At 40.4% G+C, this 25858-nt stretch overlaps 3 protein-coding genes across 5 annotated transcripts; 1 reads left to right on the top strand and 2 right to left on the bottom strand.

Moving 5' to 3' along the window:
* Positions 1-113: 113 nt before the first annotated feature.
* Positions 114-25105, bottom strand: cers4a (ceramide synthase 4a). 2 transcript variants are annotated; one of them, XM_067415300.1, is made up of 11 exons: positions 24684-25105; positions 23891-24070; positions 11107-11224; positions 9698-9816; positions 9543-9600; positions 5588-5638; positions 3866-3958; positions 3648-3776; positions 1306-1412; positions 1025-1181; positions 114-957 (listed from the first exon to the last, which is right to left on the bottom strand). In XM_067415300.1, exons 1-11 carry the CDS (start codon positions 24689-24691, stop codon positions 763-765), a joined length of 1215 nt encoding a protein of 404 aa, XP_067271401.1. In that variant the 5' UTR covers positions 24692-25105; the 3' UTR covers positions 114-762. The 2 variants fall into 2 exon arrangements, with proteins under 2 accessions (XP_067271401.1, XP_067271402.1); XM_067415301.1 differs by lacking the exons at positions 3648-3776; positions 3866-3958.
* On the top strand, positions 12184-13489 carry LOC137039948 (myb/SANT-like DNA-binding domain-containing protein 4). Of its 2 annotated transcripts, none has more exons than XM_067415303.1 (4): positions 12184-12722; positions 12819-12960; positions 13075-13143; positions 13260-13489. In XM_067415303.1, exons 1-4 carry the CDS (start codon positions 12419-12421, stop codon positions 13471-13473), a joined length of 729 nt encoding a protein of 242 aa, XP_067271404.1. In that variant the 5' UTR covers positions 12184-12418; the 3' UTR covers positions 13474-13489. The 2 variants fall into 2 exon arrangements, with proteins under 2 accessions (XP_067271404.1, XP_067271403.1); XM_067415302.1 differs by having other exon boundaries at positions 13245-13489.
* Positions 13568-15103, bottom strand: LOC137040700 (putative nuclease HARBI1). The gene is made up of 2 exons (XM_067416472.1): positions 14093-15103; positions 13568-13864 (listed from the first exon to the last, which is right to left on the bottom strand). The coding sequence occupies exons 1-2, from the start codon at positions 14816-14818 to the stop codon at positions 13568-13570; spliced, it is 1023 nt and encodes a 340-aa protein (XP_067272573.1). The 5' UTR covers positions 14819-15103.
* Positions 25106-25858: the final 753 nt, after the last annotated feature.

Below are 25858 nucleotides of genomic sequence, written 5' to 3'. Positions count from 1 at the left end.
AAAACAAAACTGACATTATAGTATAGAAAAGAAAGCAGTTAGTGTCAACAGAAAAGAAAGAAATAAAAACATTTCCATGGTGAAAAAAAACTTCTAGATCTAAAAATATCTTTTTGACGAGTGTGGCTCACACGATGACAAAAACTTTTGGTGGCCAATTTACTGACACAATAACTAGGTTTTGAAGCATGAATTAAATGTTTTGGGTAAGTAACTACATTTTGCAGACATGCTATAGTTATTCCAGCAAACAGTTGTGAGAACTGAAATCACAGTTTAGAGAATGTTTAAAAAATTGTCCCAAAGCGATTGAGAAAAATTGTAAACAACAGTTAAATTGTTCATGAATCCTTTTATGCACTCGACCTATATATGAAACCAGACAGCAGCATACTGTCGGCCCAGATCCGGCCCACATCTGGTAGGCGTGGAATCCACATGTACCAGTTGAGGCCCGGATTTGGGCCGACAGTATGCTGAGTCTGCGAACCTATTTCAAATGTACTCTACTGGTAATGTAATGATACAAAAAAGTAGTAGCATTTGCTTTACCTCCAACCAAAACATTATCAATCGGAAAACAAAGTTAAACCTTGACAAACAAGATAAGCCAAGAGTGTGAAGATGATTTCCCAGACAGCAAGATAGTGTCGGCCCAGATCCGGTCCACATCTAGTAGGCGTGGGATCCAGATGTGGCCCGGATCTATGTTTCTGTCTGGGTTAACAAGTTTAAACAAAACAAATGCATAAAATAGCTTTACTATCTGGCTTTTGGCGTTCTGCTGTTCATTTTTCGTCTCTGATTGGTTAAATTGTTCAAAACACAGTTATTGGCCAATGACGCCAATTTTGAGTTAAGCGCACCCTTTTTCTGCTCCCAGTTGTACTCTTCTTCCCCAACTTCATCATCTTCATCAGCCTCACTCTCTTCATCACTCCGTTCATCGCGTTCCACCTTAAAAACACTTTTTTTAATGACGATTCTGTAACTCTTAGAAAACAGTGATTTTTTTTATACTCACCTTCCCTACAAAGACAAACTTGTGAACCATTCGAAGAATCAGCCAAGCCCAGAAAATGTGCAGAGCTTGAAGAACCAGCAATAGGCCGTTTAAGAAATAATAACCGGGGTACGGAAGAAAGACGTCCAATGAATCCACCACAGCTGTATAGATGACTCTGGAAATGAAGTTTATAAACCTTCAAAGCAATGCTTAAGTCATCTTATATTTGAAAAGAATGTATTCGAAATCAGCGTTTCAAATGAAACGTGCCTTCATACATGAGCAGATGAGGTTTTTACCTGCACGGGAAAACCACAAGACGAGTTACCAGGAAAACCGCAGCAAAAACAACAAACAGGGCATCGCAGGTCTTCCTCCATCCGCCGTAATTGAACATCTTGGCAGACTGCAAAACCAACATTCATTAATGATGAAACATTGGGTGTTTATACGAGCGATAAACTAGAAGAAGTAAAGGTCATTTATGTGATTCATTGTGTTACTATTAAGAAAAAAACTGAAGGGGAACTTGTAAATCTACAGTGTGTTTCCTGGTAGTTGTTCACCCCTGAAGCAAAAAGAGCTTGTGAAACAACTTCTGGAATAAACTACTATTATCTATCACTATTCACCAAAGTCCCTTTAAGTCATATACACCTACAGGGAGTGCAGAATTATTAGGCAAGTTGTCTTTTTGAGGATTTATTGAACAACAACCATGTTCTCAATGAACACAAAAAAACTCATTAATATCAAAGCTGAATATTTTTGGAAGTTTTAGTTTTAGCTATTTTAGGGGGATATCTGTGTGTGCAGGTGACTATTACTGTGCATAATTATTAGGCAACTTAACAAAAAACACATTTATACCCATTTCAATTATTTATTTTTACCAGTGAAACCAATATAACATCTCAACATTCACAAATATACATTTCTGACATTCAAAAACCAAACAAAAACAAATCAGTGACCAATATAGCCACCTTTCCTTGCAAGGACACTCAAAAGCCTGCCATCCATGGATTCTGTCAGTGTTTCGATCTGTTCACCATCAACATTGCGTGCAGCAGCAACCACAGCCTCCCAGACACTGTTCAGAGAGGTGTACTGTTTTCCCTCCTTGTAAATCGCACATTTGATGATGGACCACAGGTTCTCAATGGGGTTCAGATCAGGTGAACAAGGAGGCCATATCATTAGATTTTCTTCTTTTATACCCTTTCTTGCCAGCCACGCTGTGGAGTACTTGGTGTGGAGTACTCGCTGTGGAGTACTCGCCTTGGTGTGATGGAGCATTGTCCTGCATGAAAATCATGTTTTTCTTGAAGGATGCAGACTTCTTCCTGTACCACTGCTTGAAGAAGGTGTCTTCCAGAAACTGGCAGTAGGACTGGGAGTTGAGCTTGACTCCATCCTCAACCCGAAAAGGCCCCACAAGCTCATCTTTGATGATACCAGCCCAAACCAGTACTCCACCTCCACCTTGCTGGCGTCTGAGTCGGACTGGAGCTCTCTGCCCTTTACCAATCCAGCCACGGGCCCATCCATCTGGTCCATCAAGACTCACTCTCATTTCATCAGTCCATAAAACCTTAGAAAAATCAGTCTTGAGATATTTCTTGGCCCAGTCTTGACGTTTCAGCTTGTGTGTCTTGTTCAGTGGTGGTCGACTTTCTGCCTTTCTTACCTTGGCCATGTCTCTGAGTATTGCACACCTTGTGCTTTTGGGCACTCCAGTGATGTTGCAGCTCTGAAATATGGCCAAACTGGTGGCAAGTGGCATCTTGGCAGCTGCACGCTTGACTTTTCTCAGTTCACGGACAGTTATTTTGCGCCTTGGTTTTTCCACACACTTCTTGCGACCCTGTTAACTATTTTGAATGAAAAGCTTGATTGTTCGATGATCACGCTTCAGAAGCTTGGCTATTTTAAGACTGCTGCATCCCTCTGCAATATATCTCACTATTTTTGACTTTTCTGAGCCTGTCAAGTCCTTCTTTTGACCCATTTTGCCAAAGTAAAGGAAGTTGCCTAATAATTATGCACACCTGATATAGGGTGTTGATGTCATTAGACCACACCCCTTCTCATTACAGAGATGCACATCCCCTAATATGCTTAATTGGTAGTAGGCTTTCCAGCCTATACAGCTTGGAGTAAGACAATATGCATAACGAGGATGATGTGGTCAAAATACTCATTTGCCTAATAATTCTGCACTCCCTGTAGAATGACTTGAAGTTGAGTAAATCATAGGCTATTTATAATTTTTGGGTGAACTATACTTTCACCTGTCAGCCATGTTTGAAAAATCTCTCTGGATATGCAAGTGCAGCTCCTGTCTCTTTGAACGGGGAACCATCAAACTCTCCAAAACTGTTCACCAAGCTTACGAATAAACTTCATATTAGAAAACGCCAATGCAATCTGACAACTGTCTCATAAATTGTGTTTCTAAACGCTGAACTCATGCAACCAGAGCTTCTACGATTGGCTCTTTCACTTAGACTTATTCACCATATTGGGCGTTGCACTTTCTCCCATTTATAAATAATCAGAGTGCACCGTCTTCCTATATATGAAGTCTTTTCTATTCACCATTTTATCCGTGTGAATCCAATCAAATTCAGCGATTTACCTCCAGCAGGAAGTCGGAGGAGTCGTGGACGAGCATCACCAGGGTTCCTACACGCACGTAATTTGCACAGTATGAGAACGCGATGAGGAAAATGGTGGCGATGTGGTGAACAATTTGCTCTTTAAAGTCCTGAACAACCATTAAAAAAAAACACATAAGCACAATTCATCGATTATGAGACTGTTCAGAGGAGTTCATGTTGAACGAGTCAAACTTACTTTGCGCTTTATGTCCACCGATACGCAGAGCAGAAGCGAAAGGTAGAAGGACAACTCTATGATGTAATACCAGTACTGAGCTTCTGCTACAGCCTACAGATCAAATCAGAAATAATGACAATATGATCTGGAAAAGCACAATTATCATTTTTATTCCTATTATTATCTATCTATCTATCTATCTATCTATCTATCTATCTATCTATCTATCTATCTATCTATCTATCTATCTATCTATCTATCTATCTATCTATCTGTCTGTCTGTCTGTCTGTCTGTCTGTCTGTCTGTCTGTCTGTCTGTCTGTCTGTCTGTCAGTCTATCTATCTATCTATCTATCAGAATTGCTACAATACTCAATATAATATTGAACCGTTCGGTACGGCCTTCACGGTTCAATACACGCTGGTGAATTGCGTTTTTTTCCGTTTTGCATTTAATTAATTATCTTAATTTCTCTCCGTTTGAAATATTTCTCTCAGTTTATTTCGGCTCTGTTTGAGTGTGCCTGTGAGTCTACACGCTGATATGAGCAAATATCCAATCATATGCACTAAAGTTAAGGGGGGTTAGCCTCGTTTTAAAGCCTTGCCGGTTAAACATTTCATTTGCGTGCATATGTTTAACCGGCAAGGCACGGTAAGGAGCGTGCGAACTAAACATCTGTCAAACACACACATTACTGGACAGTCTTACTGCGCTAATACTGTCAAATGCACACAAGGTTAACATATAAACACAGTCGGATATGTCTAAAGTGAAACTAAAATTGCGTGCGTCTAGATATATGAGATGTGAGCAGGTCTTCAATTGACAGCAGCAGCTTATAGTGAACGCGTGTCCTTAAAGGGACAGTTCACCTCTAAAATGATTTTAATAAAAAATAAAATTAAAAAAAAGACCTTAATACAGTAGCTTTTAATCAATGTTGTATACTGAAGACTACGTAGTTTTAATTTTAGCCAACATTAATTCATTCAAATTCATACTTAAATGCTGCTGTACATCTCTGCGCTGCCACTGTAAATCTTTATTTATTTTATAATATACAATACACTGGGAATGTGTAAGTTTCGTTTTAAGTTTAAGTAAGGGTTTTCAAATCTTTAAAGTAAAATAAAGAAAGAGTATTGCAATAAAAACATTTTCTCCTTAATCTTTTTCTGTTCCTGTTGCCTAAGAATAGAAAAGCAAAAAAAACGAACCGAACCAAAAGGCCGTGGTTAAAAACCGAGGTGTGTATTGAACCGTGGACTATCTATCTATCTATCTATCTATCTATCTATCTATCTATCTATCTATCTATCTATCTATCTATCTATCTATCTATCTATCTATCTATCTATCTATCTATCTATCTATCTATATATCTATCTATCTATCTATCTATCTATCTATCTTTTTTCTGGCCTTAAAACCTCAAACTACTAAATTTTAAAACTACTTACTTGCAAATATCTAGTAAACTGAACCATTGACAGAAACATTGAATCCCTAATTTCTGAAAACCAAATATTTAAATTTAAGGAGCTTATGATTGATTATTCTCTACATCTCTGGCTCTTGAATGATGAATGGTGTTTTGATGGTATTGTAGGGTGCGGCGCTGACTAGTTCCTCGGATTTCTGCCTAATCTCCTTCAAAGCAGCTCAGCAGAGCGAATGAAGTTCCTGGGATTGTTCACAGGAAGTGAGTGTGTGTGGAGAGGCGTTTGTTACAGACCTGTCTTGGGTATCCGCGCCAGCATTCCCGATGATCCCAAAACCATGGAGTCTGAAGAGCATAATTTGACAAAAATGTGAATTTTGTTTGTTATAAAAGGCAAACGCTAAGGTTTGGTTACTTTTGTTTTTGTTTTTATTTATTTTTACTTTGAAATAGCATGCAACAATTTATTCTTCATAAAAAGACCACCAATTTTTGTGTATTAAGTGTATTAGAGATTATCAAGAAAAACAAAAAATATATATAAAAATGTATTTATTAGCTTTAAATTTGAATGACTAGTATTCTATCTATCTATCGATTAGTGTTGTCAAAAATATAGATTTTTCGATATGTATCGATACTGAAATATCTGAAACAATACGATACTCAGTTTCTACAGTAACGATACCAGCTGCGCTCTCCTCTCCACTCATCTCATCTCATAACATGTAAATAAAGTAAACATATGGTTTACATATTAACATACTGATATTTATATGTTTCATGAATAATTTTCTTAGACACGTTAAATTTACTGTTTATTAAAGTTTTAAGTTTATTAAATTCACAATATGAACACATTCATTACTAATGCCCAATACAGGCTTTTTTATGTACTGGATGTTACAAATAGAATTATATTAATTTACAATATATACACATTCATTATTAATCTTATGCGCCTAATCTGATGAAAATGGCTTTGTTAATATTTCTTGTTCGTTAAGGCCTACATAAATCACAAAGGCATATTTCCAGTTAAAAATGGCGAAATTAGACAAAAGTTTATTTTTTCTTTTGTTTAATATTTCTGACTTAACATGTCAAACATGAATGTTTAGTTTAGCTGCTTACATTTATCTTACTTGACGTCGAGTTGCGCTGCTAAAATTTGTGCTCAGCCTCAGCAGTTTCTGTGTGACCATAAAGCCCGCCTACTCTGATTTGATTGGTTTTATCAAATATTTTGACATTGACGAGCGGTGACAGACCAATGACGCTCAGATTTACACACACACACACACACACACACACACACACCTCTGCTTCTGACGTGCACTGCGCTCTGCTCAGAGCCGCTGCGGATTGGAGAGACAGACTAAAAAACGTGACGAAGCCGAAGCCTCCCGCCAGTTTCATATGTTTTAAAGGTTAATCACATATTTTTTAGGGGGGCTGAGGCATAAGTTTAAAGGGCCTAGCGATGCCCAAACATTTGGGATATTGTAAGTACTCAACTGAACAAAATATATAACACTGGCCTAGTGGTTTTTGGATATTTTACTGCAAAAATACTACATAGTGCACCTTTAAGACTTGCGGTGTGAATTTAGTGTTAGATTAAGACTTAGATCGGTCTTTTGAATTTTTGATTGCACATAATTATACTAATCCCTGCAAATTTCGCACTCAACATCTGAAGCGCACACACACATACAGTTATAAAGCCGCCTCTGACATACAATACAACTGCAAACATTTGCTTCTTTTTCTAGCTTATTACTGGTCAAATACACTCAAGTGCACATCAAAAATCCTCAGTGCACATCTTGAAGAGTGTAAACCGTTCTGGAAGAATGAGTAACAGGAACAGTGTTTAGGATCCATCAGGTCTTAAAGGGACAGCAGTGATTTGTTATTCAAACTACAAAAGTCAAACTACAAACTACAAAGACAAACGATCACACTGCTCTTGACTGATCAACTTTTCATCTCTAGGCTATTGAATTTTTTACAAAGAACATTATCCAACGTTATTTTAAAATTAATTACTTTGCAGGTTTTTTTATTTAGTTTCTTACCTGAATGTTAGACCTACCTGAAAAAATAAAGCAGTCTATTTCATTTGTATCTTTATTTCTATTGTATTTATTTGTGCTATCTGTTTATTTGTTCTTATTTTATAACTGTTTACTCGTCTTTTTAAATGCAATTTACCATTCGAAATCAAGCTTCCTCGTGCTGTGTGTAAGCTATTGCAACACAATTACCCCGTTATAAAAAATAAAATGAGTTAGCAAATATGTGTTTATATATGACAAAAAGCTTAAAAGCTTTATAAAGTGATCTCTTGAGAAGAATTTTTGGATTGCCTAGACTTTCAATAGACGGATAAAAAAATTATTATTGGTATATTAAAAATATCTATTTGACAGTATATGCAGCAAATGCAGTAAATTTGTCATATTGTTTGTAATTTGCATTTTTTGCTTATTTAAAAAAAAGATACAATTAAAAATCTATATTATAATTATAAAATTACATTTAAGAAATATTAAATTACTCATATCATGAAATAAGATTTTGGTCATCCCGACCTGTTCAGAGGTGAAAGGTTAGTAAATGATAACATTATTGATAATGTGATCTCTCTGAGGTTGTTCACACTGGCATGTATTTATTATAGCAATAAGAGGAGAAATATTATTTTAATCTAGTATCTTTTTAAAATCTATCGGTCGATTAATCGGTTATCGGCAAGCGTGGTCCAACCTAGCTATTGGTAAAATCCACTATCGGTCGACCTCTAGTAGTTATTATAGCAATAAGAGGAGAAATATTATTTTAATCTAGCATCTTTTTAAAATCTATCGGCCGATTAATCGGTTATCGGCAAGCGTGGTCCAACCTAGCTATCGGTAAAATCCACTATCGGTCGACCTCTAGTAGTTATTATAGCAATAAGAGGAGAAATATTATTTTAATCTAGTATCTTTTTAAAATCTATCGGTCGATTAATCGGTTATCGGCAAGCGTGGTCCAACCTAGCTATCGGTAAAATCCACTATCGGTCGACCTCTAGTAGTTATTATAGCAATAAGAGGAGAAATATTATTTTAATCTAGTATCTTTTTAAAATCTATCGGCCGATTAATCGGTTATCGGCAAGCGTGGTCCAACCTAGCTATCGGTAAAATCCACTATCGGTCGACCTCTAGTAGTTATTATAGCAATAAGAGGAGAATTATTATTTTAATCTAGTATCTTTTTAAAATCTATCGGCCGATTAATCGGTTATCAGCAAGCGTGGTCCAACCTAGCTATCGGTATCGGTAAAATCCACTATCGGTCGACCTCTAGTAGTTATTATAGCAATAAGAGGAGGAATGGTCAAAAATCAGGGCAGGATATTGCTGGACAGGTACATTTTTAGTAAAAACATAAATAAATAAGGTCTGTTGTCATATTCAATTATTTTTTACTGTTTTTTTTTTTTGTTTTTTTTTACCGTGGTATCGATTTAGTATCAGTATCGAGGTATTTTAGTCTGGTATCATATCGAAGTCATAATTTTGGTATCGTGACAACACTAATATCTATCTATGCAAAGTATGCATTATCTAATTCAATATGGACTTATTTGCATGCATTTTAAGAACATTAATCTGACCACTGGATAATGAAAGGTTATCAAATTTCTATTTTTATCAGTCCATAAATCAGTCAACAGCATAAAAATAAACATTTTCTGTTTTTGGAATAAAATGTTATATCAATCAGGTGAATAATACTGTATTTACAAACCCCTCACTGAAAACCTTCAGAATATAGAGGGGAATAAAACTGTAAAATATGGTGTATGTAAGTGCTACTGAAGTGGAGAAAGAAACTCAGTTTGACAGAAGCACCTTTATAGATATGTGTTGTAACTGATGCAAATATTGAGATAAAATAAACATTTAAATGTGTATTTTTGATGTTTTCTTTCCACTAATCTGAAAGAAGACAAGTTATGGAAGGAAAATAGTGCTTTTAGTGTCTTAATTGAAAGAAAATGTTTTCATAATTACAAAAAATGACCAAATTATTTCACAAATGATGGAAAATGTTGAAAGTTTTGAATATTTTTGCCGAATTAAATACTAAAAATTGTCATGTACACTTGAGAACATCTCGCTATTTCATTATATTTACTTTCAACGTTGATGATGGGCGGGAGGATTCTGAAGAAAGCACTGGAGATACTCACATTAATGAGGGAGATGAGACCAGCTGAGAACGCAGTGAGATAAAAGACGAACCTCCATCTGAGAACCCAGACAGAAAAGGCAACGTTAATCAAATACAAATGAAGATGTGGCCTATTTTGAGCACTTTTTAAAGGCAGAACACAGGTGACCGTACGAAGCTTCGCAGAACTTCCTGGTGTTGCTGGGTCTGTCCTGGTTCCGGCGCTGCCGCAGCCAGGTCTGGATCTGGCGCTGAGTGAGTCCGCAGTGCTTCTCCAGAACCACTAAATCACTCTGAACAAAAACAGACACAGTAAAACCAAAAGAGCCCTTCACAAAACCTTGGTCACTTTTTACCCTGAAATATATTGTCTGAATCTGAAGTCTGAATTTTACTGGTAGTCACTGTATGAAGAATGTTTGGGTATAATATGTCACAGTTTACTTTATTTTGCTCTCCTCACTTACAGAAATGAACTATAGTGTCCTGCACACACTAATGAAACATTATATCTGCTGTCGGAATCATCTTTGGTTTGATTACATTATATATATATATATATATATATATATATATATATATATATATATATATATATATATATATTCAAAGCAAAGATGATGATATATATGAAATGAAAATTAAATGTCTCAAGCTTTTGCTTAAATGAAAAATTAATCCAAAGATAAAAATATATGACACTAAAAACTAACACTAAAATTAAACACAACAAACATTTATTAGTGTCAGATTTAATCTTTATTAAAATAAAATTATTTTTCCATGTTTTTATTAACTATTTAGTGCATTTATTTAAATGTTGAAATATTTAATTATTGACTAATTGTTTTGTAATATTATATATATATGTGTGTGTGTGTGTGTGTGTGTGTGTGTGTATATATATAAATATACACACATATATATATATATATATATATATATATATATATATATATATATATATATATATATATATTATTTTATTTTCTAAAATATGATAGATCAAATATAAATGTAATTGAGATATATATATATATATATATATATATACATATAATTAATCTGTTTATATATATATATATATATATATATATATATATATATATATATATATATATATATATATATATATATATATATAATTTTATTTTATACAAGAGGATTATATAATATAATAGAATAATTATCTAAGATTAATATAATATCATTATTTTAGATTTTAAATAATCTTATTACACATTTTATAATCATTAACAATGACTAAAAAGTTATTTATAAAAAATATAAAGTCACATTTTATGAATGCTTAATATTATATACAATATGTTGCCTTCTAAAATACATTATTTTGGCCAAAATCTAAGTCAGCACTATATGTATAATTCGGGGAGAAGGTAATTTCAGAATGCTTTGCAAAAAAAAAAAAATACTGAAAAATATTGATAAAACAGTTATATTTCATTATAAATGGACAACTGTACCCAATATTTGTGTGCTACTGCCTATGATCCTCTGGAGTGGATCTACAGTATTGCATATCTCATTTTTGGCACACACAGGTGCACATGTGACTCCCTCACCTGTGACGGCTGCTTCTTCTTCAGCAGGTAAAACGCCTCCAGCTTTGGGACAGGTGTGACTTGAACCTGAACCCTGTCACGGACTCCCAACCATCGGCTGAGAGGCAGAGCCACAACCCTACGAGACACACACGGCGGCTTTTGTTAAGGGAGTGACACGGTTCACAGCAAACGTGACTAAACGCGCTGGCACTCGACTGTCCGTGGCCGTGACACCTTCACCTGTCTTGCCTTGATGCTTCGGTGTAAAGCGGTTACCCTTTGGACAGATTATGCTGTTTGAAACTCAAGATCTTTACTCAATCCCAATATGGTGCAGACCAAGATATTGGGGGCCAACTGATAAGTAAAGGTTAAGATCAAGTTTCAGGAGGACGTGACAAACAGCTGTCGGTTTAACCTGGAGACAGTCGCGCCCTTTCTACAGGTCTGCACTTGAGCCGCTCTTCCAGACATACTGGCAAACCAACTTGACAACTCTATAAGTCTGTATGTAACTGTCAAGAGCGAGTCCAGGTCATATGCTGACTTCATCTCAATAAGAAATTTCGGACCCACTTTATATTAGGTGGCCTTAACTACTATGTACTAACATTTTAATTCATAATTTAATACGATACCATTATTGTGTACATACATGTTTTTACATTGTACTTACATTTTAAAAATACCTGCATGTAATTAAGTCTGTAAATAATTTCTGTAGTTTGTAATTTGTAATTACACAGTTGGCACTTCCCTTACACCTAACCCTACCCTTAAACTGACCCACACCACACCTGACCCTAACTCTACCCTTAAACTGACCCACACCACCACACCTGTCCCTAACTCTACCCTTAAACTGACCCACACCACCACACCTGACCCTAACTCTACCCTTAAACTGACCCACACCACCACACCTGTCCCTAACTCTACCCTTAAACTGACCCACACCACCACACCTGTCCCTAACTCTACCCTTAAACTGACCCACACCACCACACCTGACCCTAACTTTACCCTTAAACTGACCCACACCACCACACCTGTCCCTAACTCTACCCTTAAACTGACCCACACCACCACACCTGTGCCCGGTTGCATAAAACACCTTAAGTTTTTCCCTTAAGTATGATACTTAAGGCGTGATTTCCCCTTATCTAAGGGAATGATTTAAGGGTGTTGCATATAATCCCTTAAACGGTTCTCTTAGGTAAGGGAAACCGTTAAGTGTTTCACGACTGCAACCCAGGTTTTACCGTTATAAAATTCTATTGTTGCCATAGACACGCTACTGTACACATTAACCTATAGGAACTGTAATACAATGGATAGGCCTACAATAGATATGGATAAAGAAAACAAAAAAAGAAAGCCAAATTGGACAGAGGAGGAGAAATGTATCCTTCTGGATGAATATGGGAAAAGAAGGGCAATTTTAAAAAGTAAACTCAATCCCCAAATAACTGCGGCCAAAAAGAATAAACAGTGGGAGGAAATAACGGAGAAGATCAACGCACGTAATCTAGGTGTAAAGAGGACCGTATCGGAGGTAATAAAAAAATATGAAAACGTCTCTGTGGTGGCAAAAAAAGAAATAAGCCTCCATAGGAGGGAATCCAACAAAACGGGTAAGAAAAAAAAAAAACAAGTTCTTTTTTCTTCGCACCGAGTGCGTTTTGATACCATATCACAGAGTTAAAGAGCTAACGATAACAAAACTGCAGGTGGAGGACCGCCGCCTTCTGAACTGTCAGACTCAACGAAACTAGTCCAAGACATCATTGGGGCGGACTCACCTGTCCTAGCTGGCATCCCTGGCGGGTTAGAGAGTGAAGCTGAGATTCAACAAGAGGATAATTACACGGAGTGAGAACATTATTGTCCTGAATCAAATAAAAAATATCACTACTGAGGATAAACGATTTGAAGATCACGGCAAAATAAAATATGCTTTGTAACGTTATTTGTTTCACACGTTAGAGCTTCTCAGCAATCAAATCAGCTTCAACACCGGCAGAGCGCCAGCAGCACGCCAAACCATGCAGCGAAGTAAGGTTTTATTACTTATTTCGTTAACAATTATTTTAGTCTATTGTTAAATTTACTTAGAACAGCCTTGATATTTTTTTTTTTCATTATTTCTTTAAAAGACTTGTGAATTGCAGAAAGACGCAAATATCCTCTCCAGCCGCGACAAGAGAAGAAGTGCTAGAACTGCAAAGAGACGTCCTACAGCTTCAAAAGACAAAACTGCAATTAGAGCTCGAAAAACTTAAAAAGGAGAAGGAAAATCAGGACATTTACAACTTCATTCTTAATAACAAACTAATGCAGCTACAAAGTGAAGGAAAAATAACAATCACATCAATTGACGAATAAATTTTTTTATGACAGATCTGACAGGTTTTGTATTTATTTATTTATATTTTATTTATTTATATTTATGAGTATTGTCCATAGGCTACTAGCTAAACTAATTAAAGAATGCATTTACGATGGCATCTCTGACAACAAATCCAGCCCGTTGAAAATCTTGTTGATTTTCTTCATGAGCCTCTTCTGCTTCTTGAGCCTCTTCTTCGACATCATCTCCCTCTTCAGAATACATCTTTGACATGTTAAAAAGAACAACGCTGGCGACAATAATTCTGCAGGCCCTTGGAGGTTCAACGCGCAGCTCGCTGTGGAGACAGTGAAATCTGCGTTTGAGCTGTCCGATCGTCCTCTCAATTATAGACCGTGTGTGTGTCAACGCATTGTTGTATCTTTCCTAGGATCAAACGATGACCATAAGTATCAACAAGTCAAAATACATTTTAATACATTGAAAAATATGATCAATAAGATGACAATAGCCTATATGTTTTTACTTAATTTTCAACTTTTTAAAGTTAATAAGCTATAGTCTAAATATAAAAAGAACTCAAGTCAGTTAAACGTAATTTAAGTTGAAATGATTTGTAAATTTAAGTTGTCTGTAACATTATTAAATACATGCCTGTGCAGCGTTAAGGGGATTCATGAAGGGCGTCATGAGCCATGGTCGGCAGGGGTAACCACTGTCCCCTAGCAGAAGACCACCGTGCATCCCAGCCTCAAAATCTCTTCCGATCTTGCTCTCTGTCAAAATCCTAGAGTCATGTGTACTCCCTGGCCATGATGCAACAACATTTCTAATTCTGCACAGATGGTCACACACTAGCTGCACATTAACAGAATGGTAATTTTTTCTGTTAACATACTGATCTTCATGCGTGCGGGGAGCCTGAATTCTGACATGTGTGCCATCGATTACACCACTTATTCGAGGAAACCCCGCTTTCCGAAAAAAAGAGGTTTGAATGGCATCCAGTTCAACACGCGATGGAAATGTCACAGTTTGGCTTAAATGACGGCAGAGAGCCCCTGCAACCCGGTGAATAACTCTACTAACTGACGATTTATGAACATGGAAAACATCTCCCACTACAGACTGGAAACTCCCAGTTGCAAAGAACCGAAGTGCTATAAGCAACTGTAACACAGAGGGTAGTGAGTGGTTACGCTGGGTAACATGATCAAGATCGCCTTCCAGTTTGTTAGCGATCTCATATATCCCGCGGCGATCAAATCTATATTCGCGAAGCAGTTTTTCATCGCTAAGATGGTCCAGAGGATTCTCTCTATCGCGAAAAATTCGCCTTGGCACATTTACATCTTCAACAGGATCAATAAACTCAGCCATTTTGTTCTCATTAATGTTCGTCAACTCTTAAGGTAAACTTTTCCTAACCTTAAACTATACTTAGGAAAATGACAGTTAAGGGGCTTTATGCAACGCTTAACGGTTTTTAAGGGATTACTTAAGTGAAAAATAGACATTTGAGGAAAATTCTAAGGGTTTATGACGTTTCAGTTTAAGAAACCCTTAAGTGACACTTAAGGGTTATTTTATGCAACACCCTTAAGTTTAAGGGAAACCTAAGGGCGATCTTAAGGGAAATTTTCACTTAAGGTGTTTTATGCAACCGGGCACTGACCCTAACTCTACCCTTAAACTGACCCACACCACCACACCTGACCCTAACTCTACCCTTAAACTGACCCACACCACCACACCTGACCCTAACTCTACCCTTAAACTGACCCACACCACCACACCTGACCCTAACTTTACCCTTAAACTGACCCACACCACCACACCTGACCCTAACTCTACCCTTAAACTGACCCACACCACCACACCTGTCCCTAATTCTACCCTTAAACTGACCCACACCACCACACCTGTCCCTAACTCTACCCTTAAACTGACCCACACCACCACACCTGACCCTAACTCTACCCTTAAACTGACCCACACCACCACACCTGACCCTAACTCTACCCTTAAACTGACCCAAACCACCACACCTGACCCTAACTCTACCCTTAAACTGACCCACACCACCACACCTGTCCCTAACTCTACCCTTAAACTGACCCATACCACCACACCTGACCCTAACTTTACCCTTAAACTGACCCACACCACCACACCTGTCCCTAACTCTACCCTTAAACTGACCCATATCACCACACCTGTCCCTAACTCTACCCTTAAACTGACCCACACCACCACACCTGTCCCTAACTCTACCCTTAAACTGACCCATACCACCACACCTGACCCTAACTCTACCCTTAAACTGACCCACACCACCACACCTGTCCCTAACTCTACCCTTAAACTGACCCACACCACCACACCTGTCCCTAACTCTACCCTTAAACTGACCCACACCACCACACCTGTCCCTAACTCTACCCTTAAACTGACCCATATCACCACACCTGTCCCTAACTCTACCCTTAAACTGACCCACACCACCACACCTGTCCCTAACTCTACCCTTAAACTGACCCACACCACCACACCTTTCCCTAACTCTACCCTTAAACTGACCCACACCACCACACCTGACCCTAACTCTACCCTTAAACTGACCCACACCACCACACCTGACCCTAACTCTACCCTTAAACTGACCCACACCACCACACCTGACCCTAACTCTACCCTTAAACTGACCCACACCACCACACCTGTCCCTAACTCTACCCTTAAACTGACCTACACCACCACACCTGTCCCTAACTCTACCCTTAAACTGACCCACACCACCACACCTGTCCCTTACCCTACCCTTAAACTGACCCATATCACCACACCTGTCCCTAACTCTACCCTTAAATTGACCCACACCACCACACCTGACCCTAACTCTACCCTTAAACTGACCCACACCACCACACCTGACCCTAACTCTACCCTTAAACTGACCCACAACACCACACCTGTCCCTAACTCTACCCTTAAACTGACCCACACCACCACACCTGACCCTAACTCTACCCTTAAACTGACCCACAACACCACGCCAGTCCCTAACTCTACCCTTAAACTGATCCACACCACCACACCTGACCCTAACTCTACCCTTAAACTGACCCACACCACCACACCTGACCCTAACTCTACCCTTAAACTGACCCACACCACCACACCTGACCCTAACTCTACCCTTAAACTGACCCACACCACCACACCTGACCCTAACTCTACCCTTAAACTGACCCACACCACCACACCTGTCCCTAACTCTACACTTAAACTGATCCACACCAACACACCTGGCCCTAACTCTACACTTAAACTGATCCACACCACCACACCTGTCCCTAACTCTACCCTTAAACTGACCCACACCACCACACCTGACCCTAACTCTACCCTTAAACTGACCCACACCACCACACCTGTCCCTAACTCTACACTTAAACTGATCCACACCACCACACCTGTCCCTAACTCTACCCTTAAACTGACCCACACCACCACACCTGTCCCTAACTCTACCCTTAAACTGACCCACACCACCACACCTGACCCTAACTCTACCCTTAAACTGACCCACACCACCACACCTGACCCTAACTCTACCCTTAAACTGACCCACACCACCACACCTGTCCCTAACTCTACCCTTAAACTGACCCACACCACCACACCTGACCCTAACTCTACCCTTAAACTGACACACACCACCACACCTGTCCCTAACTCTACCCTTAAACTGACCCACACCACCACACCTGACCCTAACTCTACCCTTAAACTAACCCACACCACCACACCTGTCCCTAACTCTACCCTTAAACTGACCCATATCACCACACCTGACCCTTACTCTACCCTTAAACTGACCCACACCACCACACCTGTCCCTAACCCTACCCTTAAACTGACCCACACCACCACACCTGGCCCTAACTCTACCCTTAAACTGACCCACACCACCACACCTGTCCCTAACTCTACCCTTAAACTGACCCATATCACCACACCTGTCCCTAACTCTACCCTTAAACTGACGCACACCACCACACCTGACCCTAACTCTACCCTTACACTGACCCACACCACCACACCTGTCTCTAACTTTACCCTTAAACTGACCCACACCACCACACCTGACCCTAACTTTACCCTTAAACTGACCCACACCACCACACCTGTCCCTAACCCTACCCTTAAACTGACCCATATCACCACACCTGACCCTAACTCTACCCTTAAACTGACCCACACCACCACACCTGTCCCTAACTCTACCCTTAAACTGACCCACACCACCACACCTATCCCTAACTTTACCCTTAAACTGACCCACACCACCACACCTGTCCCTAACTCTACCCTTAAACTGACCCACACCACCACACCTGACCCTAACTCTACCCTTAAACTGACCCACACCACCACACCTGACCCTAACTCTACCCTTAAACTGACACACACCACCACACCTGTCCCTAACTCTACCCTTAAACTGACCCACACCACCACACCTGACCCTAACTCTACCCTTAAACTAACCCACACCACCACACCTGTCCCTAACTCTACCCTTAAACTGACCCATATCACCACACCTGACCCTTACTCTACCCTTAAACTGACCCACACCACCACACCTGACCCTAACCCTACCCTTAAACTGACCCACACCACCACACCTGTCTCTAACTTTACCCTTAAACTGTGCCACACCACCACACCTGACCCTAACTTTACCCTTAAACTGACCCACACCATCACACCTGACCCTAACTCTACCCTTAAACTGATCCACACCACCACACCTGTCTCTAACTTTACCCTTAAACTGACCCATATCACCACACCTGACCCTAACTTTACCCTTAAACTGACCCACACCACCACACCTGACCCTAACTCTACCCTTAAACTGACCCACACCACCACACCTGTCCCTAACCCTACCCTTAAACTGACCCATATCACCACACCTGACCCTAACTCTACCCTTAAACTGACCCACACCATCACACCTGACCCTAACTCTACCCTTAAACTGATCCACACCACCACACCTGTCTCTAACTTTACCCTTAAACTGACCCACACCACCACACCTGTCCCTAACCCTACCCTTAAACTGACCCATATCACCACACCTGTCCCTAACTCTACCCTTAAACTGACCCACACCATCACACCTGACCCTAACTCTACCCTTAAACTGATCCACACCACCACACCTGTCTCTAACTTTACCCTTAAACTGACCCATATCACCACACCTGACCCTAACTTTACCCTTAAACTGACCCACACCACCACACCTGACCCTAACTCTACCCTTAAACTGACCCACACCACCACACCTGTCCCTAACCCTACCCTTAAACTGACCAATGTCACCACACCTGACCCTAACTCTACCCTTAAACTGACCCACACCACCACACCTGTCCCTAACTCTACCCTTAAACTGACCCACACCACCACACCTGTCCCTAACTCTACCCTTAAACTGACCCACACCACCACACCTGACCCTATCTTTACCCTTAAACTGACCCACACCACCACACCTATCCCTAACTCTACCCTTAAACTGACCCAAGCACCACACCTGTCCCTAACTCTACCCTTAAACTGACCCACAACACCACACCTGTCCCTAACTCTACCCTTAAACTGACCCACACCACCACATCTGTCCCTAACTCTACCCTTAAACTGACCCACACCACCACACCTGTCCCTAACTCTACCCTTAAACTGACCCACACCACCACACCTGACCCTAACTCTACCCTTAAACTGACCCACACCACCACACCTGTCCCTAACCCTACCCTTAAACTGACCCATGTCACCACACCTGACCCTAACTCTACCCTTAAACTGACCCACACCACCACACCTGTCCCTAACTCTACCCTTAAACTGACCCACACCACCACACCTGTCCCTAACTCTACCCTTAAACTGACCCACACCACCACACCTGACCCTAACTTTACCCTTAAACTGACCCACACCACCACACCTATCCCTAACTCTACCCTTAAACTGACCCAACCACCACACCTGTCCCTAACTCTACCCTTAAACTGACCCACAACACCACACCTGTCCCTAACTCTACCCTTAAACTGACCCACACCACCACACCTGTCCCTAACTCTACCCTTAAACTGACCCACACCACCACACCTGTCCCTAACTCTACCCTTAAACTGACCCACACCACCACACCTGACCCTAACTCTACCCTTAAACTGACCCACACCACCACACCTGACCCTAACTCTACCCTTAAACTGACACACACCACCACACCTGTCCCTAACTCTACCCTTAAACTGACCCACACCACCACACCTGACCCTAACTCTACCCTTAAACTAACCCACACCACCACACCTGTCCCTAACTCTACCCTTAAACTGACCCATATCACCACACCTGACCCTTACTCTACCCTTAAACTGACCCACACCACCACACCTGTCCCTAACCCTACCCTTAAACTGACCCACACCACCACACCTGGCCCTAACTCTACCCTTAAACTGACCCACACCACCACACCTGTCCCTAACTCTACCCTTAAACTGACCCATATCACCACACCTGTCCCTAACTCTACCCTTAAACTGACCCACACCACCCCACCTGACCCTAACTCTACCCTTAAACTGACCCACACCACCACACCTGTCTCTAACTTTACCCTTAAACTGACCCACACCACCACACCTGACCCTAACTTTACCCTTAAACTGACCCACACCACCACACCTGACCCTAACTCTACCCTTAAACTGACCCACACCACCACACCTGTCCCTAACTCTACCCTTAAACTGACCCACACCACCACACCTGTCCCTAACCCTACCCTTAAACTGACCCATATCACCACACCTGACCCTAACTCTACCCTTAAACTGACCCACACCACCACACCTGTCCCTAACTCTACCCTTAAACTGACCCACACCACCACACCTATCACTAACTTTACCCTTAAACTGACCCACACCACCACACCTGTCCCTAACTCTACCCTTAAACTGACCCACACCACCACACCTGTCCCTAACTCTACACTTACACTGATCCACACCACCACACCTGTCCCTAACTCTACCCTTAAACTGACCCACACCACCACACCTGACCCTAACTCTACCCTTAAACTGACCCACACCACCACACCTGACCCTAACTCTACCCTTAAACTGACCCACACCACCACACCTGACCCTAACTCTACCCTTAAACTGACACACACCACCACACCTGTCCCTAACTCTACCCTTAAACTGACCCACACCACCACACCTGACCCTAACTCTACCCTTAAACTAACCCACACCACCACACCTGACCCTAACTCTACCCTTAAACTGACCCATATCACCACACCTGACCCTTACTCTTCAGTTAAACTGACCCACACCACCACACCTGTCCCTAACCCTACCCTTAAACTGACCCATATCACCACACCTGACCCTTACTCTTCAGTTAAACTGACCCACACCACCACACCTGTCCCTAACCCTACCCTTAAACTGACCCACACCACCACACCTGGCCCTAACTCTACCCTTAAACTGACCCACACCACCACACCTGACCCTAACCCTACCCTTAAACTGACCCACACCACCACACCTGTCCCTAACTCTACCCTTAAACTGACCCACACCATCACACCTGACCCTAACTCTACCCTTAAACTGATCCACACCACCACACCTGTCTCTAACTTTACCCTTAAACTGACCCATATCACCACACCTGACCCTAACTTTACCCTTAAACTGACCCACACCACCACACCTGACCCTAACTCTACCCTTAAACTGACCCACACCACCACACCTGTCCCTAACCCTACCCTTAAACTGACCCATGTCACCACACCTGACCCTAACTCTACCCTTAAACTGACCCACACCACCACACCTGTCCCTAACTCTACCCTTAAACTGACCCACACCACCACACCTGTCCCTAACTCTACCCTTAAACTGACCCACACCACCACACCTGACCCTAACTTTACCCTTAAACTGACCTACACCACCACACCTGTCCCTAACTCTACCCTTAAACTGACCCACACCACCACACCTGTCCCTAACTTTACCCTTAAACTGACCCACACCACCACACCTGTCCCTAACTCTACCCTTAAACTGACCCACACCACCACACCTGTCCCTAACTCTACCCTTAAACTGACCCACACCACCACACCTGACCCTAACTCTACCCTTAAACTGACCCATATCACCACACCTGTCCCTAACTCTATCCACCTCAATATCAGCAAAAGTGCTTTGCAATACAATTTGAACACAGTAAGTATATTGTAGTTTTTTGTTTTTTTTATGTAAGTACATCATACTTAGGGCCACCTAATATTAAGTGGGGCCGAAATTTCCTTTTGGATATGTTTTCTACAATCCAATTTTGTTTTGACCAAGCGGCAACCTCCTGTGGCCTCTATTAAATCCAACACGAAAGTGACTCACTTAGGGTGCGTTCACACTTGTCATGTCTGGTTCGATTAAAACGAACCCTGGTGCGATTGCTCGTTTAGTGCGGTTCATTTAAACATATGTGAACGCTGCCATCCCAACCCTGGTGCGCACCAAACAAGAGGACCCAGAGCGCTAAAAAGACGGGTCTCGGTCCGCTTCCAAACAAACTCTGGTGCGGATCGATTGATATATGAACGCAACACGGACCAAAGACATGTAAACGAACCAAAAACCGGACGTAATGTCACAAGATGCGACGCATAGTCAGCTGATTTGATGATGCGGAAAGATCGGTGTATCCAAAATGAGTAACGTTAACGTTAGAGGGCAAACGTGGAGCAACGAGGAAGTGCCTCATCAATATTTTGTCCGACGAGCGTGTTTCAAAAATGCTACAAGAAACGCATAAAAAGCAGACCTGGTTCTTCTCATCAGAGGACCTGTTGCCCATTATTAGCAGGTACAGACGACAGAACGGCCGTCTCTGTTCTGCACAACGGAGGAAATCCTGGAGCTGTTTTGAATGTTTTGAACATTTTATGAGCTCTTCATGAGTTCTCAGCGAGTAAAAATAATGCCATATGTACACTCATAAAACGATGGCGTTTAATCCAGCACACAGCGTTGTTCTGAATGTTCGGTCAGCAGCTCCGACGTCATATAAGCCGACCAATCAGGTTGTGACCGTCTCCCTATGCCTTCGGTTTGGTATATTTAGGTTCGCTGTTATAAATGCCAGTGTCAATGCTAAGAGGACCAGGACTATATGTTTTGCTTTTGTTTTTTGGTCCAGACCAAACGAATCAAACTAATCGAAAATCGGCACATGTCTACTGTCAACGAGCCAAAACACTCAAGAAACAGCCTAGCAACCAGACAAACACTCTAGCAACTGCATAGCAACAATCCAAAACACCTTAGCAACTGCCTAGCAGTTAAAACCAGAATAAACAAACTTTTCTAAACACAAGACACGCTAGTTTCCAGAACATTTTGACACTACCCATTCATAAATAGAGAAAAATAGCAGAAAATGCTGCATAAGTCAAAATATAGACATCAAAACCCTGTGAAAACAATATTCCACATTCATTCTGTCAGAACTGACACACTGATATTCTTATTAAAAGACAAACTGTTGAAATTAAACACCTGTGCTAAAGTTAGAAAGCATCCTAATATCGCACTGGAGAGAAACCGCACAGGAGAAACCAAACTATCCATGCATTAGTTACTCAATACACTAGTGTTTACAGTAATGTACATGCTAGGGCTGTGCGATATTGAAGAAAAATGTGATATGCAAAATCTTGATAGATAATGAGATATTTGATCTGCAATATGATATTGCTATTAGTGTAATATCTATTTAAATTATATAAAAAATAAAATAAAAACTTAGAATAAAACAATTTGTGTTTCACATTCTGTTTGGGAAAAGAAAGCATCGCTACAACTTCTGAAAATGAACAGCAGTTTTTTAGAAAACATTTACGTTACAAAATCGTTCACGTTTCGGTATGTGTGTGTTTCAGACACCGCAAGACTGAAAGTTATTGTTTTTCAGAAATTATTGCGTTTAAAAACTATTTTTTAATGTCAAGCAAGTCACATTAGTAACAGTCGTGTGCCCAGTATATTCTCTGCTCGATGCGTCGACCTAAAACATACACTTTTCACAATGTTGCAGTAGCCTATTAAAATCATTCAGATATTAAGTGCCGTTGCGATATGCACATATGCGATATTTCGGTAACTTCGATATAGCCCTAGTAAACGCTAATGCCAGAAACACACACTACCCTCCATCCTGAAGGACTGATCATTTGTGCCTATTTAGACAATGTTCTGCATTAATGTCATTTCAAACATAATTAAATGAAAATTCAATATTAATATCGACCTTTCAAAAACAAAACGTAGGGCAATGAAACCCAGGGCCAAGGGCAGGGAGATGAGCAGGTCACGGGGTAAAGGATGCCGACTTCCGTCTGACGTCCCCTCTGCGATATCTTTCCACGAAACGCCCGGGGGAAGCCAGAAGTCTTGCCGCCAAATCCAGTGGTTTATAAGTTCCTCTAGCCTATATAAAAAACAGAATAAAGACAAAGTCATAAAAATTATTACAGCAGATAAACTAACTACTGATGACACAGATTATTCAGCCAGCAATTGAACAATATCATTCAACTCTATATAATAATTAATAATGACAATTTTGATGAACAATTACTAGTGCTTTAACATAATTTTTGAGCGTTTTCTATGTGATGAATATCACTCTTGAGTTTAGATAAAATAAATATTAAGAGAAAACTATTTTATACAATTTATTTTGATGCCGCCGCGAGGGGGTTAAAGGGCCCCCGTGACGTCATGACTCCAGTCCACCAGGCCGAATATAACATTACTAAATCGCAATAAAATATGCCACATAGTAATCATAAAACAAAAGTAATAAATCAACTGGGTTATTAATTTAAAGAAAATTCTAACGTTTTATTCTAGGAATCAATTTGTTATTTACCTACTGTGATATTGATAATAATATTAATAACGATATTAATAATTCTTTGTGTTATTAAAAAAAACACCAACAACAAACCCGTCCATATAGGCCCAAAATAATCGAATTATTAGCAAGGAATGACGTAATTTACATCTACGCGATTATAATTATCATTTTAAAGACATACCTTTCCATGATTCAGTGATGAGAGTCGATGGTAGATATCGATTAAAAGCAGGACACTTAGGCCTCTTCAAAGCGTCTTTACTGTATTTTATTCCAGTTCTTCGACGGATAATACAGCATCATGCGCTAAATCGAAATAAAAACAATCCCTCACGCAGAATCTTCCGGCGAATATTCATTCGTAGGAATGCGCGCGACCCTGTCGACGACATCGACTGTCATCCACCACATCGACCTCCTTTTTTTGAGTCTTTCAGGAGCTTCCGAGAATAAAACTGGCCCTACACTCGTGAAATAATGCCAGAGTGGTGAGAATTGATGAAAACGCCAGAGAAACGGGAGATTTCCGCAGCATCTCCTCCGTGTTTCTCTCCATCAGGAAGGAACATCATCATTATGCTGTAAGGTGCTTTCACTGCTGTGCTTTCCACAAAATACCAGTACAGACGCCCCCTACCGACCATTAGACGAACACACAATGATATCTCTCCATCTTTGGAACGTGTGTTGACTGTGAGAATCTAAAGATGAAGAGCCAGCCAGGTCTGGTTCAAAAGCCTCAATGCCACAGATTAATTTCCCCTTCGTGTCTCTGCCAAGAAATGACTGACAGGTGTTTAGAAGCTCTGCCAACTTGCAGAGAGGAATGTCCTATCGGTCTCGCTTCTAAGAATCAGTCTGCTGTCTGTTTGCATATCACTGGGGATTTCACAAGGAGGAAAACAACATTATGTTTATTAATTGTTGAAACAAAACTATTTCAGCATATGGTGTACAGCACGCAAAGGTCATCTGTTCCATCTAATGATAATCTTGTAAAATGCTTTCCTTATTTTGGCTTTAAATGTGCATCTTTTCCCAGACTGCAGAGCATTAACATATGGCTAAAAGCCAATGCAAACATCAGAAAAATTGAGGACAGCCGTACATAATGTATTCACTATATATGATTTTCCATGATGTATGCCATGTTTGGCTTCGTAACGCAAATCACTGCACACTCTCTCTGCTTTTCTAAACCGATTAAATAGCCTATTAAATACTTTATATATAAACATAAACCACATGGTTACCATTATACATATTTAAATATTAAACACTATAGAAACGGCATAGCAACCAGTCAAATATCTCTAGCAACTGCCTAGAAACAAGCTAAAACACTCTAGCAACTGC

This window comes from Pseudorasbora parva, chromosome 14, assembly GCF_024679245.1.
Source record: "Pseudorasbora parva isolate DD20220531a chromosome 14, ASM2467924v1, whole genome shotgun sequence".
Lineage (NCBI taxonomy): Eukaryota > Metazoa > Chordata > Actinopteri > Cypriniformes > Gobionidae > Pseudorasbora > Pseudorasbora parva.
Note: the sequence above shows the minus strand (reverse complement) of the source record. Positions and strands in the feature narration are given on the sequence as shown.